Source organism: Raphanus sativus, chromosome 2, assembly GCF_000801105.2.
Source record: "Raphanus sativus cultivar WK10039 chromosome 2, ASM80110v3, whole genome shotgun sequence".
In the NCBI taxonomy this organism is placed as follows: Eukaryota; Viridiplantae; Streptophyta; class Magnoliopsida; order Brassicales; family Brassicaceae; genus Raphanus; species Raphanus sativus.
In genome coordinates, this window is record NC_079512.1 from 2,780,323 (window position 1) to 2,795,589 (window position 15,267).

General features: G+C 32.0%; 2 protein-coding genes and 1 long non-coding RNA gene across 4 annotated transcripts; 2 read left to right on the forward strand and 1 right to left on the reverse strand.

The window, feature by feature from the left end:
* The first annotated feature begins 682 nt into the window (after positions 1-682).
* Positions 683-1,954, forward strand: LOC108820205 (cytosolic sulfotransferase 16). The gene has a single exon (XM_018593182.2). The coding sequence runs from the start codon at positions 785-787 to the stop codon at positions 1,796-1,798; it is 1,014 nt and encodes a 337-aa protein (XP_018448684.1). The 5' UTR covers positions 683-784; the 3' UTR covers positions 1,799-1,954.
* A 2,106-nt stretch (positions 1,955-4,060) lies between these two features.
* LOC108839974 (cytosolic sulfotransferase 16-like) lies at positions 4,061-5,284 on the forward strand. Its single transcript, XM_018612778.2, has one exon. The coding sequence runs from the start codon at positions 4,119-4,121 to the stop codon at positions 5,136-5,138; it is 1,020 nt and encodes a 339-aa protein (XP_018468280.1). The 5' UTR covers positions 4,061-4,118; the 3' UTR covers positions 5,139-5,284.
* Positions 5,285-12,543: 7,259 nt separating this feature from the next.
* Positions 12,544-14,783, reverse strand: LOC108840883 (uncharacterized). 2 transcript variants are annotated; one of them, XR_001948013.2, is made up of 6 exons: positions 14,606-14,783; positions 14,456-14,526; positions 14,297-14,368; positions 14,078-14,215; positions 13,797-14,000; positions 12,544-12,790 (listed from the first exon to the last, which is right to left on the reverse strand). It is a non-coding gene; the product is annotated as an uncharacterized LOC108840883 (long non-coding RNA). The 2 variants fall into 2 exon arrangements; XR_001948014.2 differs by having other exon boundaries at positions 13,758-14,000.
* Between the last annotated feature and the right edge of the window lie 484 nt (positions 14,784-15,267).

Below are 15,267 nucleotides of genomic sequence, written 5' to 3' on the forward strand. Positions count from 1 at the left end.
ATATTATAAACTAACGCAATACAATTAAATTTATAATAACTAATTTAGTATATTATTTTATATGAACACTGGTTATTCTGTAAAACACAAATATTATAAGTTAACACAATATATATTAAACTCATAATGATTAGTATATTATTAAAATATTATTTATGAAAAATTATAATGTTTCTTTATAATACAGGTTAGTTAATATAATAACTATAAATGTTGTTTTACAAATTATATTAAAAATTACTCCTTACAGATCTAAATATGAATATATTAACACTCAAATTACTATTTCATTTTACTTAAAAATTAAAATAGTGGGATCTAAAATTATATACATAGAATAAAACTAAAATGATATTTTAATTTAGTTAAAAATTTTAATATATGTTAAACTTGTGAATTTGTGATACATAAATAGGTATGGGCCTTTTGGGCTGCACTGGCTTAACAATTCAGTGAGAAAAATGTTATTTTATCAGAGACTAAAGTGTTGCAGGGCATGGAGAATGCACAGAAACTTCATCGGGCTAGAGATCAACGTGGACCGACCTCGGTAGACCAACCAAGCTTCTACCTACAAATCCATTTCTAAAACGTGTTTTTTTTTGTTGTTCCACAACAACCACTTCTCCCCTCCCATATAATTAAAATATTCAATTCATCTAACCACAAATAAATAATCTATTTTAAAGCAACCAAACAAGACTTCACAATTATATAAGTTTCAAATACAATCATTCATCTTCCGCAATCCATCCTCTGTTTCTACATCTCGAGATCATCCACAATGGAACCAAACACAACCCAGAACGGTTCCGAACCCGAACTCTCGGAGTTCGAGAAGACCCAGAAGAAGTACCAAGACTTCATCGCTTCCCTCCCAAAGAGCAAAGGCTGGAGACCCAAAGAGATCCTAGTCCAACACGGCGGACACTGGTGGCAAGAATGTCTCCTCGAAGGCCTTCTCCACGCCAAAGACCATTTCCAAGCCCGACCCACCGACTTCCTCGTCTGCAGCTACCCGAAAACCGGCACCACCTGGCTCAAAGCCCTAACGTACGCCATAGTCAACCGTTCTCGCTTCGACGACGCCACCAACCCTCTCCTCAAACGTAACCCTCACGAGTTCGTTCCTTACGTGGAGATAGACTTCGCGTTTTACCCGACCGTTGACGTCCTTCAAGACCGAAAGAACCCACTATTCTCCACCCATATCCCAAACGGGTCATTACCGGACTCGATAGTGAAGTCAGGTTGCAAGATGGTTTACATCTGGAGAGACCCTAAGGACACGTTCATCTCCATGTGGACTTTCTTACACAAGGAGAAGTCTCAAGAAGGTCAGCTCGCGAGTCTTGAAGAGTCTTTTGATATGTTCTGTAAAGGTTTGTCTGTGTACGGTCCTTATCTTGATCACGTGTTGGGTTACTGGAAGGCTTACCAAGAGAACCCCGAGAGGATCTTGTTTCTTAGGTACGAGACTATGAGAGCTAACCCTTTGCAGTTTGTGAAGAGACTGGCTGAGTTCATGGGTTACGGGTTTACTGATGAGGAAGAGGAGAAAGGGGTCGCTGAGAGTGTTGTGAAGCTTTGTAGTTTCGAGACGTTGAAGAATCTTGAAGCTAATAAAGGAGATAAGGAGAGGGAGGACCGTCCTGCGGTTTATGCGAATAGTGCTTATTTTAGGAAAGGGAAGGTTGGGGATTGGGCTAATTATCTGACTCCGGAGATGGCTGCTCGTATTGATGGGTTAGTGGAAGAGAAGTTTAAAGATACTGGATTGCTTCAACATGATCAGTGAAATGTGCTGTCTTTGATCTCTTCTGGTCCTTTTGTTATTCGGTTACAAAACAGAGGATGCTCTGTTTTTTTTTTCTGTTTGGTTATGTATTGTCATTATTGTTTTGTAATTTGTATCATCATATTTATAACAAGAGAAAGATCTTTGGTTCTTGAAGTAATAAACATTGAGAGCTACTTCATCTCTATGCATGAATAGAAAAGAAGCTCAAGACACATCCAACAAAGATGAATGACACCAAAGTCGAATCCTTTTATAGAAACAACAACTTTTGTATCAAACCAAAGCAAGAATTATTATTTCAATATATAACTTATTACAACACTCTTGAGTCATCACTAGTAGAAATCTCAATCTGCTGCTATTCTTTAATGGTTCTGTATAAGAACTTACGTGACTAGTATCCCTATCTGTGATATATATTTCCATAATGACTTGATAAAAAAAAACAAGTAGTCTTTCAGCTGCTTAGTGGCTCCTTTCCAGTTCAGTTATCTGTCCCAGTAAGGTTGAACTTACTAATTGCAAATTTTAGCCACGATTGGTCCCTTGTTGTGAATCACACATCCACTCTCTTGCAGACTCTTGGTCATCATGTTGTTGATGTTCATATCACCGCATAAAGTTAATAACCACGGAGGAAGCATCCCAAGTTTCCAAAACGTTTATTTACAAACAAATATATAATACAGTTTTAAGCTATAAAACGAGACTTTATATAAACTTCCGAAAACAACAACTAAAGATGAATTTGAAAACCAACAAAAGATGATTTTTTTTCCCAACGCAACACCGCATTTTTATAAACATCAAAACCAGCATTTTTTAAAGTAAAAAACAACTCAACAAAAATTAATCGGTTTGTTTATCGTTTAAATGCAAATGATGTGACTCATCATTAAATATGGAATGGACCGGATATCCGAATATTTTATAGTACTCAGATTCAGGATTTAGTAATTTGAATGAAAGATGTTCAATTCTGTAAAAACATGATCAACTAAAACCAAACCAAATCGAAATAGAAAAACTAGTTTGATTTGGTAACACAGTATAAAGCGAATATATGTTATTTTTAGAAACTGTGGTTTATATATATGGTTCAGTATATAAACCGATCAAACCATATAAACTGAATAAACTGATTCATTAAAACAGAATAGTTTATTTTTATGTAAATTACATAATATAATTGTATACATGTAGTTTATTTTATTTATACGATCTTGATATTTAAGACGGTAATATTTTTTTTCTTTTTTTCTTATGAATTTATAACAATTATAATTTATTTAACAATTATTTTTAATATTTGAATATAATAGAAAAAAATCTATTTAAAAATTAGAGTAGTATTAGTAAAAAATATAGTAGTATTTTGTCAATTTAATCATACAAAATTAAATAGACAAAATGTAATAAAAGATAAATATAGTTTAAGGAATGGTAGGAATCAGTGTTCAAGAAAGCGATAGGCGTCAAACGGGCGGCGACCTAACGCCTAGCGCTTAGAAGGACTAAGCGGACGCCAAGATTACTAGTTAAGCGATCTAGGCATTTATAAATTATAGCAATATATTAAATATATGTAATATTTTATATTTAAAAATAGTAAAAACTATTATTTATATATGATAAACTTATTTTCATAAGAATATATATTACAATATATTAGTTACCATAATTTATGAATAATAAATTATATATTATTTATTATTACAATATTATAATTATTTAAGCGGTTTAAAGAGTAATCGCCACAGTCCTGTAACGCCTAGCGCTTAAGCGCCGTCTAGGTAGCCGCCTAGACCGCTTTTTAAAACACAGGTAGGAATAGATAGGAAAGAAATAAGTAGGAATAAAATTTAAGGAATGACGAAGAATAACAATTTTTTTATCAAAATTAATAAAGAACAAATATATTCTATAATTTTTTACAAATTAAGAAACGAGAAGGAATGAAAAGGAAATAACATACAAAGGCTTAAAGTTTTTTTGGTATAAAATTGATTAAACTAAAAATCGATAATATATAAACCAAACCAAACAAAAATAAATATGATTTAATATGGTATTTAATTTTAGAAATCAAAATATCTAAAAACTAAACTGAAACCAAATCAAAATAGAATAAACCCAAAAACCGACAATATATAAACTAAACAAAAAAAAGATATGATTCTAATATGATATATGATTTTTATGTCCGTCTCACCGCACCCAAAGATCAGTTCTATTATAAAACCTGTTCTCATCTCTGAACAATCTCATTCCATCTTCTCTCATCTTATTACATAGCCCCTCCTCTGTTTCAACAACAATGGAACCAACCACTACCCAGAACGGATCCGAACTCGAAGTCGAACTCTCGGAGTTCGAGAAGACCCAGAAGAAGTACAAAGACTACATTGCTTCCCTCCCAAAGACCAAAGGCTGGAGACCCAAAGAGATCCGAGCCCAACACAACGGACACTGGTGGCAAGAATGTCTCCTCGAAGGCCTTCTCCACGCCAAAGACCATTTCCAAGCCCGACCCACCGACTTCCTCGTCTGCAGCTACCCGAAAACCGGCACCACCTGGCTCAAAGCCCTGACGTACGCCATCGTCAACCGTTCTCGCTTCGACGACGCCACGCACCCTCTCCTCAAACGGAACCCTCACGAGTTCGTGCCTTACGTGGAGATAGACTTCGCGTTTTACCCGACCGTCGACGTCCTCCAAGACCGCGAAAACCCGCTTTTCGCCACCCATAGCCCTCACGGGTCATTACCCGAGTCCATCGTGGACTCCCGTTGCAAGATGGTTTACATCTGGAGAGACCCTAAGGACACTTTCATCTCCATGTGGACTTTCTTCCACAAGGAGAAGTCTCAAAAGGGACAGCTCGCGAGTCTTGAAGAGTCTTTCGATATGTTTTGTAAAGGCTTGTCTGTGTACGGTCCTTATCTTGACCACGTGTTGGGTTACTGGAAGGCTTACCAAGAGAACCCGGAGAGGATCTTGTTCCTTAGGTACGAGACTATGAGAGCTAACCCTTTGCCGTTTGTGAAGAGACTGGCTGAGTTCATGGGTTACCGGTTTACTGATGAGGAAGAGGAGAGAGGTGTCGCTGAGAGTGTTGTGAAGCTTTGTAGTTTCGAGACGTTGAAGAATCTTGAGGCTAATAAAGGAGATAAGGAGAGGGAGGACCGGCCTGCTGTTTATGCGAATAGTGCTTATTTTAGGAAAGGGAAGGTTGGGGATTGGGCTAATTATCTGACTCCGGAGATGGCTGCTCGTATTGATGGGTTAGTGGAAGAGAAGTTTAAAGATACTGGATTGCTTCAACATGATCAGTGAAATGTGTTGTCTTTGATCTCTTCTGGTCATTTTGTTGTTCGGATACAAAACAGAGGATGCTCTGTTTTTATGTTTGGTTCTGTATTGTCATATTATTGTTTGGAATTTATACCATCATATTTATAACAAGAGAAAGATCTTTGATTCTTGAATTCCAGTAAATATGGATTACTACAAAGTCAAATTATAGCTTGAAACAACAACTTATGTATAAAACCAATCAAGATTTCTTATTTCGGTATATAACTTATTAGTACATTCTTGAGTCAAAACTCCTCTCCTGTCTTCACCAGCAGAAGTCTCAGTCTGCTGCTATTCTTTAATGAATCTGTATGAGAACTTAAGCGGCTAAGACCATGACTGGCATAACCACAGCGGTTGCGGATGCGATTGTTGACGTTTGCGAATGCGGGTAGTTGCAGTTTTTAAACATTTTAAAGATATTTGTATGAATGGTGCACTGCTTAGAAATTTGTATGTTTGCATGATATTTATGACTTGTTAACTACCAAATGCAGAAACGGTTAAATAATAAACTATTGATATTAATATTATACATAATTATATAAGTATAAAAATCATTGTATGTATATGTTAGTATTTCTATTATTTCAATTTAAACTTTTTATTGAATGTTTTTATATTGTTTTCTTCTTAGAAAAGAAATTACCCTCCCGCAACCACAACACTAACCGAAATCAGTTTTTGAATTTAAAAGATTTTAAGCGGTTTGAAATGATTTACAATGTTAATTGTGATTGTTATAAAATGTCAACAACTGCTATCAAGCACAAACGCTGTATTTGCGGATGGTAACGAAAAAACCAGTCATATCTTGCTCTTTAACTAAAATTTTTATAAGCTAGTTGTAATATCTATTTATATAATGACTTGATTAAGAGAAGTTAGAAAACCAAGTTTAAATTTTTGAGCTGCTTAGTGGCTCCACTCTAGTTCAGTTATCTGTCCCAGTAAGGTATATTCATTCTTGATTTCTAACTTTAAAAACTTTCGGTTGTTCGCATGGTAGTGAAACACACAGCCTTGGTCATCATACTGTTGATATTCATTCTTGAACTTTATAAACTTTCAGTTGTGTTTTTCGTAGTTTTTAGAAACCTATAATTAAATAATATATATATGTACACATTAAGAAACTTTTGATAAAAACTTTCCATTGGGGTACTCTAATAGATTACGGATAGAAATAAATATTTTAGTCAATCCTAGAAACAATAAAGCTCTTATAACCATGAAGACTTAATTAGAAATATTAACTTGAACAAAGACCAAGATTTTTGACCGAATTTGAAAAATTGGGTTCTTAACATTTTTTGCTGGTCGTGTATTTTTGCATGGTTGACGATCTATGAATCGCCGTTAGATTGGTATGTAATGCGACCATGTTTTGTGTTTTTTTGGGCTTTCATTTCTTTGGACTAAAGCATAATCATAAGCACATTTTAGTAGATATTCAAGTCCGTCTCGTTTAAACCCAAACCTATAATTCAAACTCTCAATTGATTTGATTGTTACTGATCAAAGTTACATCATCCCCTTTTCATTTAAAAAAAATTGTCCTCAAATCCATCATAATGTAGAAATGGTGGCCATGAGAATCGTCTCACGTTGTAGGCATAAGGTCCGCCTTCGAGATCACCTGCCTAGAAAAAATATTATGAAAGATGATTGAGCTGTCTTGGTTAGCTTCAGATGGGATGATTTCTTGGTTTGTAGTAAAACTCTTTTTGTAGAAGATGGAAAGACGATAATAGTGAATGATAGAAATGGAGACTGAATCCTCGAGTGGCTCTGATACCAAATGATAGAAACTTTTTCGAGGATTTTAATCAAAGGTAAGTAATGGATAGACTTTGATCAGAAAATCACCAAAGGAAGGTGAAATGGATGATGGGTTGAAGTCGAATATGGATTGATATGGTCTTCAGAGACTGATTTGCAAATGGATCAATCCCTTGTGTGAAAGTGTCAGCGATCATGCATGCAACCACACATAGTTTCAGAGACGAAACTTCTTACGGAAGTCACTCTTTGTTGGACCAAATAAGCAGACCAAGGAAGCCCATCGACTTAGGCCCATCGACATCGGTCATCAAGAGCTCAGTGAACGAATGAAATAATTTGGGTTTGCGATTTAGATAAAAGACAAACGAACTAAGACCATCAACATGACATTTCAACTTCAATGGATGAAATGAGGATGTGGTCAAAGCCGAGATTCCAACGATCTCGGGGAGATTCCAACGATCTCGGGGTAGTTGAGACAATATCGGAAGAAAGCCGAGCTATAAGAAGAGGGAGGAATAAAGTAGAAGAGGCACACATGAAACCCTAGAGACTTACGCAATACAAATCGGCCTCAACCTCAAGCTCTCTTATTCTTTTCATTCTGTAGTCGATATTAGTTTCCTTTCAGTTTTATCTCAATCTCATTCTAGTATTGTATTCAATCATATCTTATCAATAAAAGTTTATTTTAGTCAACCAGAACATGATTACATCGTTTCGTACACATCATTTTTCCCCTAGTTTTATATTTAAACACTACCAAATATCTAGTGTGGATTTTAGGATATCCACACTCTCCTAATATTACGATGTTCAGACGAACAAAAGATTCAATTACAAATTTAAAAGGTTAAATGAATAAAACAATACGGGGGTTTAACGACGTTTTAAAATTTGTTTTAGAGGATACAAATAAGCAACTTGTTTACTTTGTAAGACGTTCACAGAATGTAATAGTATTGTTTATTAGTTGTAGTCAGTTAATTAATCAGCACTCACGTTGCCTTTGGGATTGGACTATCTTAGCTTTTGTGCTTTTTGTTTTTATTAAGCGATTATTGCCCATTTTTATTTCTTTAATTTGGAATCTTTACCGCCCCTTAGGTCAATTGCAGAGATTAGACATAAATCATGTGATCCTTTCAATATATGAAAAAATAAAAATTTTGTTTTGTTTCAAGTGGTATACTAGCATTTTATACCATTTCTTAAAAATGATACCTTTGGTTTAGTTCGCTAGCTTTATGTCAATTACATTACAAATTCATTTACTTATTTACTTTTAGCTATTTTGAGTTTTTCAAACGCTCGGGCAATAGAGACAATGCAAAGTTTAAAATGGCAGAAAATTTTAGGGTCAAATTCTGCATCTTTTCGCAAGTGATTTAAATAACTATCGTAATACAATGTAAAATAGTGTAATTTAAACCAAATTTAAATAACATTATTGTAACGCTTTAACCGCTCATAGCTAAATTACCTAGGTAATGAACTTTCTACGTCCTCGGATTTTGGAGATCTTTAGCGGTTTAGTAAATATTTAAATATTACAAATTTAGAGACTTATGTCCATATATTATTAAAGATTTGGAATCTGGTCTTTCTATCTGTTTGGTCTGGGTTGAGAAATGCTTTATTGGATGAGTTATCTATTTTAACATGCTAATGAAACATATAATACATTTTTATTATATTTTTAAAATGTAAAATAGTCAATGTTTTAAAAGTACGGATCAAAATCTAATGATCCCATTAAAATAATTGAATGGTTTTCTTTCCTTGGAAAAGGACAAATTAATATTATCAACTAGAAAAATTAAAAACCAATCAACTAATAAACAAGATTCTAACTTCGATATGTATTACTTCAATCAAGTGTCAATAAAAAAATCCCCTCTTAACCAAACAATGAATCAATAGTACATGTGTTGGAAAAGATTTAATAAATATTAAGAATATAACGAAAAATAAAAATCTATGGCTCTTAATTTAAAACTGCTAGAGTTTCATGCTCATAATATGTTATAAGTAAAAAAAAAATAAAAAATGAATCAGTATGTTTTATTCCATGATTAATAAATTTTTATATAAAAAATATAATGCGAGGGTTTACCATGGAAACTAAGTTCAAGAACATCTAAATCTTAGCAAAAAAAAGTAAATGTATACCTTATGTAATTGACATTATAATATTTATAACAGTTTCACCTAAGTTACATGGAAGCTTCGTCATACGTTCGCTTTCCGCTTCGAAACCGAAATTAGAATCGGAAACTTGTGAAACCTCTTGAAATCTCGCTTCCAATGCGTTTCCAAAAACACATCTTTAAAAACATATTGGAAGCTAACGGTTCCGTTTTGGAATCAAGTTTCCATTTCTAAAAAATACATATTATAAGTAAATAAAAATATAAGAAATATTTTTTTTTGTTTTTATATAATAGTGAAATAGAGAATATAAATATACAAATATTAAAACTAATACTATAAATTTATCTTTATGTATTGAAGGTTTATTAGAGATATATCATATTTATTCAAATATATTATGTTAATTATTTAAGAAATATTAAAAATAATTATAATAATATCTCAACTTAATTTATGTATATTCTCACGGTTTTAACATAAGATCATGTAAAATTATTATAAATGAATAATTTTTTTTTTTAATTTGGATCATATAACTTTTAGACATATTTGTAATTTTTTATTTTTAATATTTATATATACATATATAAATATACATTTCTGATACGTTCTGCTTCGTAATTTAAAAAAAATCTTGTTTCTACACTTTTATACCATTTTGTTTTCGCGTATCCGCTTCAGTTTCTTGTAACATAGAGTGTCACTAATTTAGGCCATATATGTCGTGTGTTACAATTTTAAAACGGCGAGTGAGGACGTGCTACAATTACAGATTTGTGTTATCTGTAATTAAATTTTGTTAATTAAAAAAGACTTTCTTCCAAGTCCAACTTACACCAACATATTATCTAATTTATAGTGTAGTGTAAATGATTTATTGTTTACAACACGTGGTCTACTGTGTGGCGTAAATTGTTTATTGTTTACAACACGTGGTCTATCATTAGATATGCATGATATAGGAGGCTTTGAAGTGGCACAATTAGACATATTATATGATGGTAAAATAACCGACTATAAAATCGTTAATATAATATTTTTTATCATTGTAATAGCTTATTTAGTCAGACATTAAAAATATTATTTATTTTCTCCAACATGTAGTCGGTTTATATTCGGATATATGTTTTAATTAATTAAGTGGACTGGTTGAAAAAAATACACAAGTGGAATGGAAGGGTCATTGCCGGCTTAAGACTATTTTGGACCTATGTACAGTTTTTTTTTTAATGTATTATAGTTATTTAAGCATAAATTTATGGATCCAAATAAACATAAATATAGATCCATTTTATCACTAAATTTAGTTATTTTTAAGATGGATCTATGGCTTATACCATGTTTGCCATCCCCTAGAGCCGACACTGGTCATATACAAATAAGTCAATATGTATATCAATTATTATGAACTTCACCTGCTTGCAGTCGGCTCGTAGTAGTTAGATTAGCTTGTCCACTAGTGGAATGAAACATCATGCATACCAAATCAAAAGAATAATAGTAACGATAGATATCTACGAGGAAGTTCATTGGACAAATTAGAAGAATATACCCACTAGAAATTCAAATTAGAGTTGAGGCTATTGATGGTTCACAAATAGATCCAAAAGTTCTCATGTGTCTTGCACCACAAACGACAGCATGCGGTCTTTTCTGACAAGTTTCAAGGGACATGTCTGATTCATTGTCAGTTCATATATCACTGTTTTGCAGAATAAGTCTACTCTTAGAGCAATTGAAGACCACTCATTTTTTTATATTTTGTGAACTAATATATTTGTTTCTTTTTCGAAACAATCAATATCTTTAGGTTTTTCATTATTCCATTTTTTTTTCATCAATCAATACCATTGTCAAAAACATTATAATATATAAAAATATATTCACAACTAAATTCAGAATTTTATAATAGTTTTCACTAACATGAATGATTCGGTCGCTAACAAATAATGTAACAACCAACTACACAATTAGTAGATAATGATCATGTTATCAAGTACGTAACCAATCATGTTTCTAAAATATTTATCAGCTACACGAATCATGTTTCAATTAACGATAAGTCTTTTGTAACATCATACCAATTATTTATCAATCTTTGATATCAAACTATGTATCAGCTAACAAAACATGTATCATGTACACAAATCGTGTATCAATCAATGACAAATCTTTTGTATCGGTTAACAAAACATGTAGCATGTATCAAATCATTTGCCAGATAACAAACGATTTATACAACAAAATACTTCAGATAAACTATCTTCCATATTCCTTCCATTCTCTTTCCCCTGTCACTGCCACCATTTTTCAAAATTTTGAATTTTCTCATTTTCTCATTCATCGATATCAAATCACGTGCCACCTAACAAAACATATACTGTATAACAAATCATGTATCAGATAACAAATCATTTAACAAATCGTTTACTCACATAAAGTATCAATCTATTTGCGAGCAAAACAAACCAAGAAAAAATATTGTATAAGTTGGCAAACTGTTTACCAAAATTTTTATCAGCTACATCAATCATGTATCAATTAGTTATAAGTATTTTGTAACATCATACCAATTATCTATCAATATTTGGTATCAAACTATATATCAGGTAACAAAACATATATCATTTACACAAATCATGTATCAGTTAATGACAAACCTTTTGTATCTGCTAACAAAACATGCATCAGATATCAAATCATTTGCCGGATAACAAATGATTTATAAAAAATATATTTCAGATAACAAATCTTAGACCAGTTTCAAGTTTAGACAATCAAAATGAAAAAATAACATCAAACTTATATCAAAAATCACTATAAATTAAAATGCACTCATGACAAAAAAACACGTTCAAGCAAAAATAACAAGTAAAAAAGGAAAATTTACCAGAAGTTGAAGAATAGTCATGAACTTAAAAATCATTTATTTTGCTTTTGATATTAAATTTTTGAATCTGAACAATTTAATTTTAGAACATTTAAAAAGAAAAAGGAACAGTTTTAATGATTGATAAAAAAAGAAATTTTAATGATTTATAAAGAAAATTGATTGTGAAATAAAGAGAATGAATGGAAAGGAAGAATGAGAGTTTGGAGAAGAATAAACCTTCAAGAAGAAAGAGAAAGCTAGAGTAGAGGATAAGAGAGGAGAAAAAAAATAGACTGACAAATTCTTAAATAAATAATTAAAAATTATAAAAGCACATGCGTCTGATTGTTTTGCAAGTGAATTACCGACAAGATTAGAGGGCTATATCACAGACCTACTTACTCTAACAGTTCGCCTCATAGGGTTAAGAAAGTCCCGAATTCCAATGCATGTTAAGCAGAGGTACAAGTCTAATTACTTCTCTGATTAGCGGTATGTGCTCCAATCTATACTATTAAAGTAAAATACCTAATAGCTTTTTGCCACTATCTTTTTGAGTTATTTACGACCAAATACCACTGTCTTCTCCTTCTTTTTTAAAAAAAATTTCGTCCCCTTACAAAGCCCATCAAACTATTAAAAAAAAAAACTTCGAAAACAATATATGCAAACCCACTATGTAGATATCATCTGCTTAATCAATTCAATATCCCAGCACATACTAATTCTAATCCCAGCCCATTACCAAATATACCATCTCATTCACCTTGAAGCTCTTCTCCAAATCTTTGCCTTGCAAAAAAATTTTCAAATCATATACCTGAAATGAAAACACCAAGAAAGATGAATATGATGATATATATATATAGATATATAAATATATAAACATAGATTTATTTTCTACATTATCATAAAAACGAAATATAAAACCACTAAACCAAATTATCATTCCTATTCATATTTTCATATACCAATATACCAATGTTTTCATATAGATATCGTTTATTCAAAAATCAGAATTAAATTAAAGGTACTCCTATATTTTGGCAACTATTTTGGCAACTCCAATATACCAATATTTTCATATATATCGCTTTGTTCATATATATAAGTTACTCCTACATTTTAGCAAGTATTAATAATAAAATCGATTTTAAAGGTGCAAGTTATGATTTGCCTATAATCACGTTTCAAATCAATGTAAAACTAAATATATAAGGAAAATGATGATAAGATCTCGCCAAGATATATTGACATTGAAAAACAACTTCCATATTTTGTTATCTTTAAACTACCCACGCCTATAAAATAGGTAACTACAATTACTACTATTAATGAATTAATAAATACTATTAACTATTAGATATCCCCCAAGATATAGATTATTCTCCAAGTTTTCTAAAAACCTAAACACTCCGCCGAACCCTCCTCCTATTATAAATAACGACGTCTTGCAAGGCACAAACTCATACTGTCAAACAAACAAATGGCTCCTAAAATCGCAATCAAACCATTCTCATCACCTAATGAATCAAAAATCCCAATCATCGAGTTGAAACCTAAGCACACTACTAAGATGGTTCATGTCAAAGTTCTACAGTCTTGGAGACAAAACATTCAACCAGGGGGTGAAACAATGGAATTCGTTCTGGCTGATGAAAATGTAAGCATCTATTCATTTTTTCATATGTTTTATTTATGTTTTTATCTATCTTTTCTGAACTCTCGGTTATTGTTGTATCATTGGAAGGGCCATAAAATTCATGCAACTTACAAAAAAAACTTACATTGAGAGTAAAGGCAGTGATCTTTGATTGGTATCTCACCTGAAGTTTGAGAAAGGGTTCAACACGGGAATGATATTGAAAGATTTGAAGTGCACTAAGCAATCTCCCGGTAGAGCCTTCGGATTTCCGTGCAATGTACTGGGCCTACTGGCTTTCAAGTTCTTGAATACCACAATTAGGATGAAGCCAAACCACAACAACACTTTCAAAAAGCCTTCAGGGATCCTTCAATGCTTTATCTTCCTGTTGGAGACAAAACTATTTAAAGATCCATCCATCCAAGTGAAATATAGTTATTCAAGTGATTGGTCAAAACGTACCAAATATTGGAGCTTTATTTCACACACGAACGCTTCCTACTGGTTAACCTGATATCTTCGTTTTAAGGATTTCATAGAGCTTTCTAACTGCTTTGAAGAGTCGGACTCATCTTTCTTCTCAAGATTTTGCCTTCAGCTCTGAAATGGAAAAAAAAAAGATTTTTTTTTAAGATCATCATTTATGTTAGAGTTTGGCAAATATTTAAAAAAAAAAAATACCTGCAGATATAGGGGATGGTCAAATCGTCGGTGAATCTACAAAGTTTTGAAGCTTCTGTTTCATTTTGTTTCCTAAAAAAATAAAGAGAAAGCGTTAGATCTGATTTGTTCAATCGAACTTTCAAAACTTTGCATGCTTTTGTCAGATCTTTGACTTACTTTTCTTAACACCATCTGCGAAGATCTGAGATATCAGTGCTCTGTCGTTAACTTATCACAGATCATTTACTCTGTCAATTGCAGGTGGTCAAATGTTAAAAACCAACAAAAAAAAGTTTTAACCATCGAAGAAAGGATTGGGATACTTACCTTTTTATAACTCCTGTAGATGAAGAAGACATGAGATTAATCTTTCTGCTTTTGTTGTTCTATCTTTGAATCAAAAAGAAAAGGAGCGTCGACTGAAATTAGGGAGAAAAGGTATGTCTCGGCAATTTTTTTTTTCTTTTAACTTCTACTATCTGAGTATTGTAATAATACTGAAGAGTCCTTTTTGGGGGTTTGTCTTTTTTATTTAAACATAAGAAAAATATTAAATATAGTTTTGGACCATCATATATGTGTCTGAAGCCCAATCATATATGCAAAAACGACTTAATTCTTATGCCAATTTGGACTAATTAGATTGAAAAATAATTTAAACATCCCATTAAAAACTCTGAGATTATGATATTAATTTCATTTTTTTTAAAATACATATTTAACACAAATCATCTACTACTACTCTTACATACACCTAATGATTATCCAAAACAAAGAAAAGAGAACTACAAAACTATACAAAAAAATATAAATATGTAATTTTAAAAGTTACATATATAGTTATTACTTATTACAAATTTTGCAATAATAGTGGTATATTAGTGTATTTGTTGTGAACCCAATCAATATGAAAATTCTTTCAAAACCTCTCAACTATATATATATGTGTGTGTGTATGTATATCTATACTATTAAATTAGCATCATATT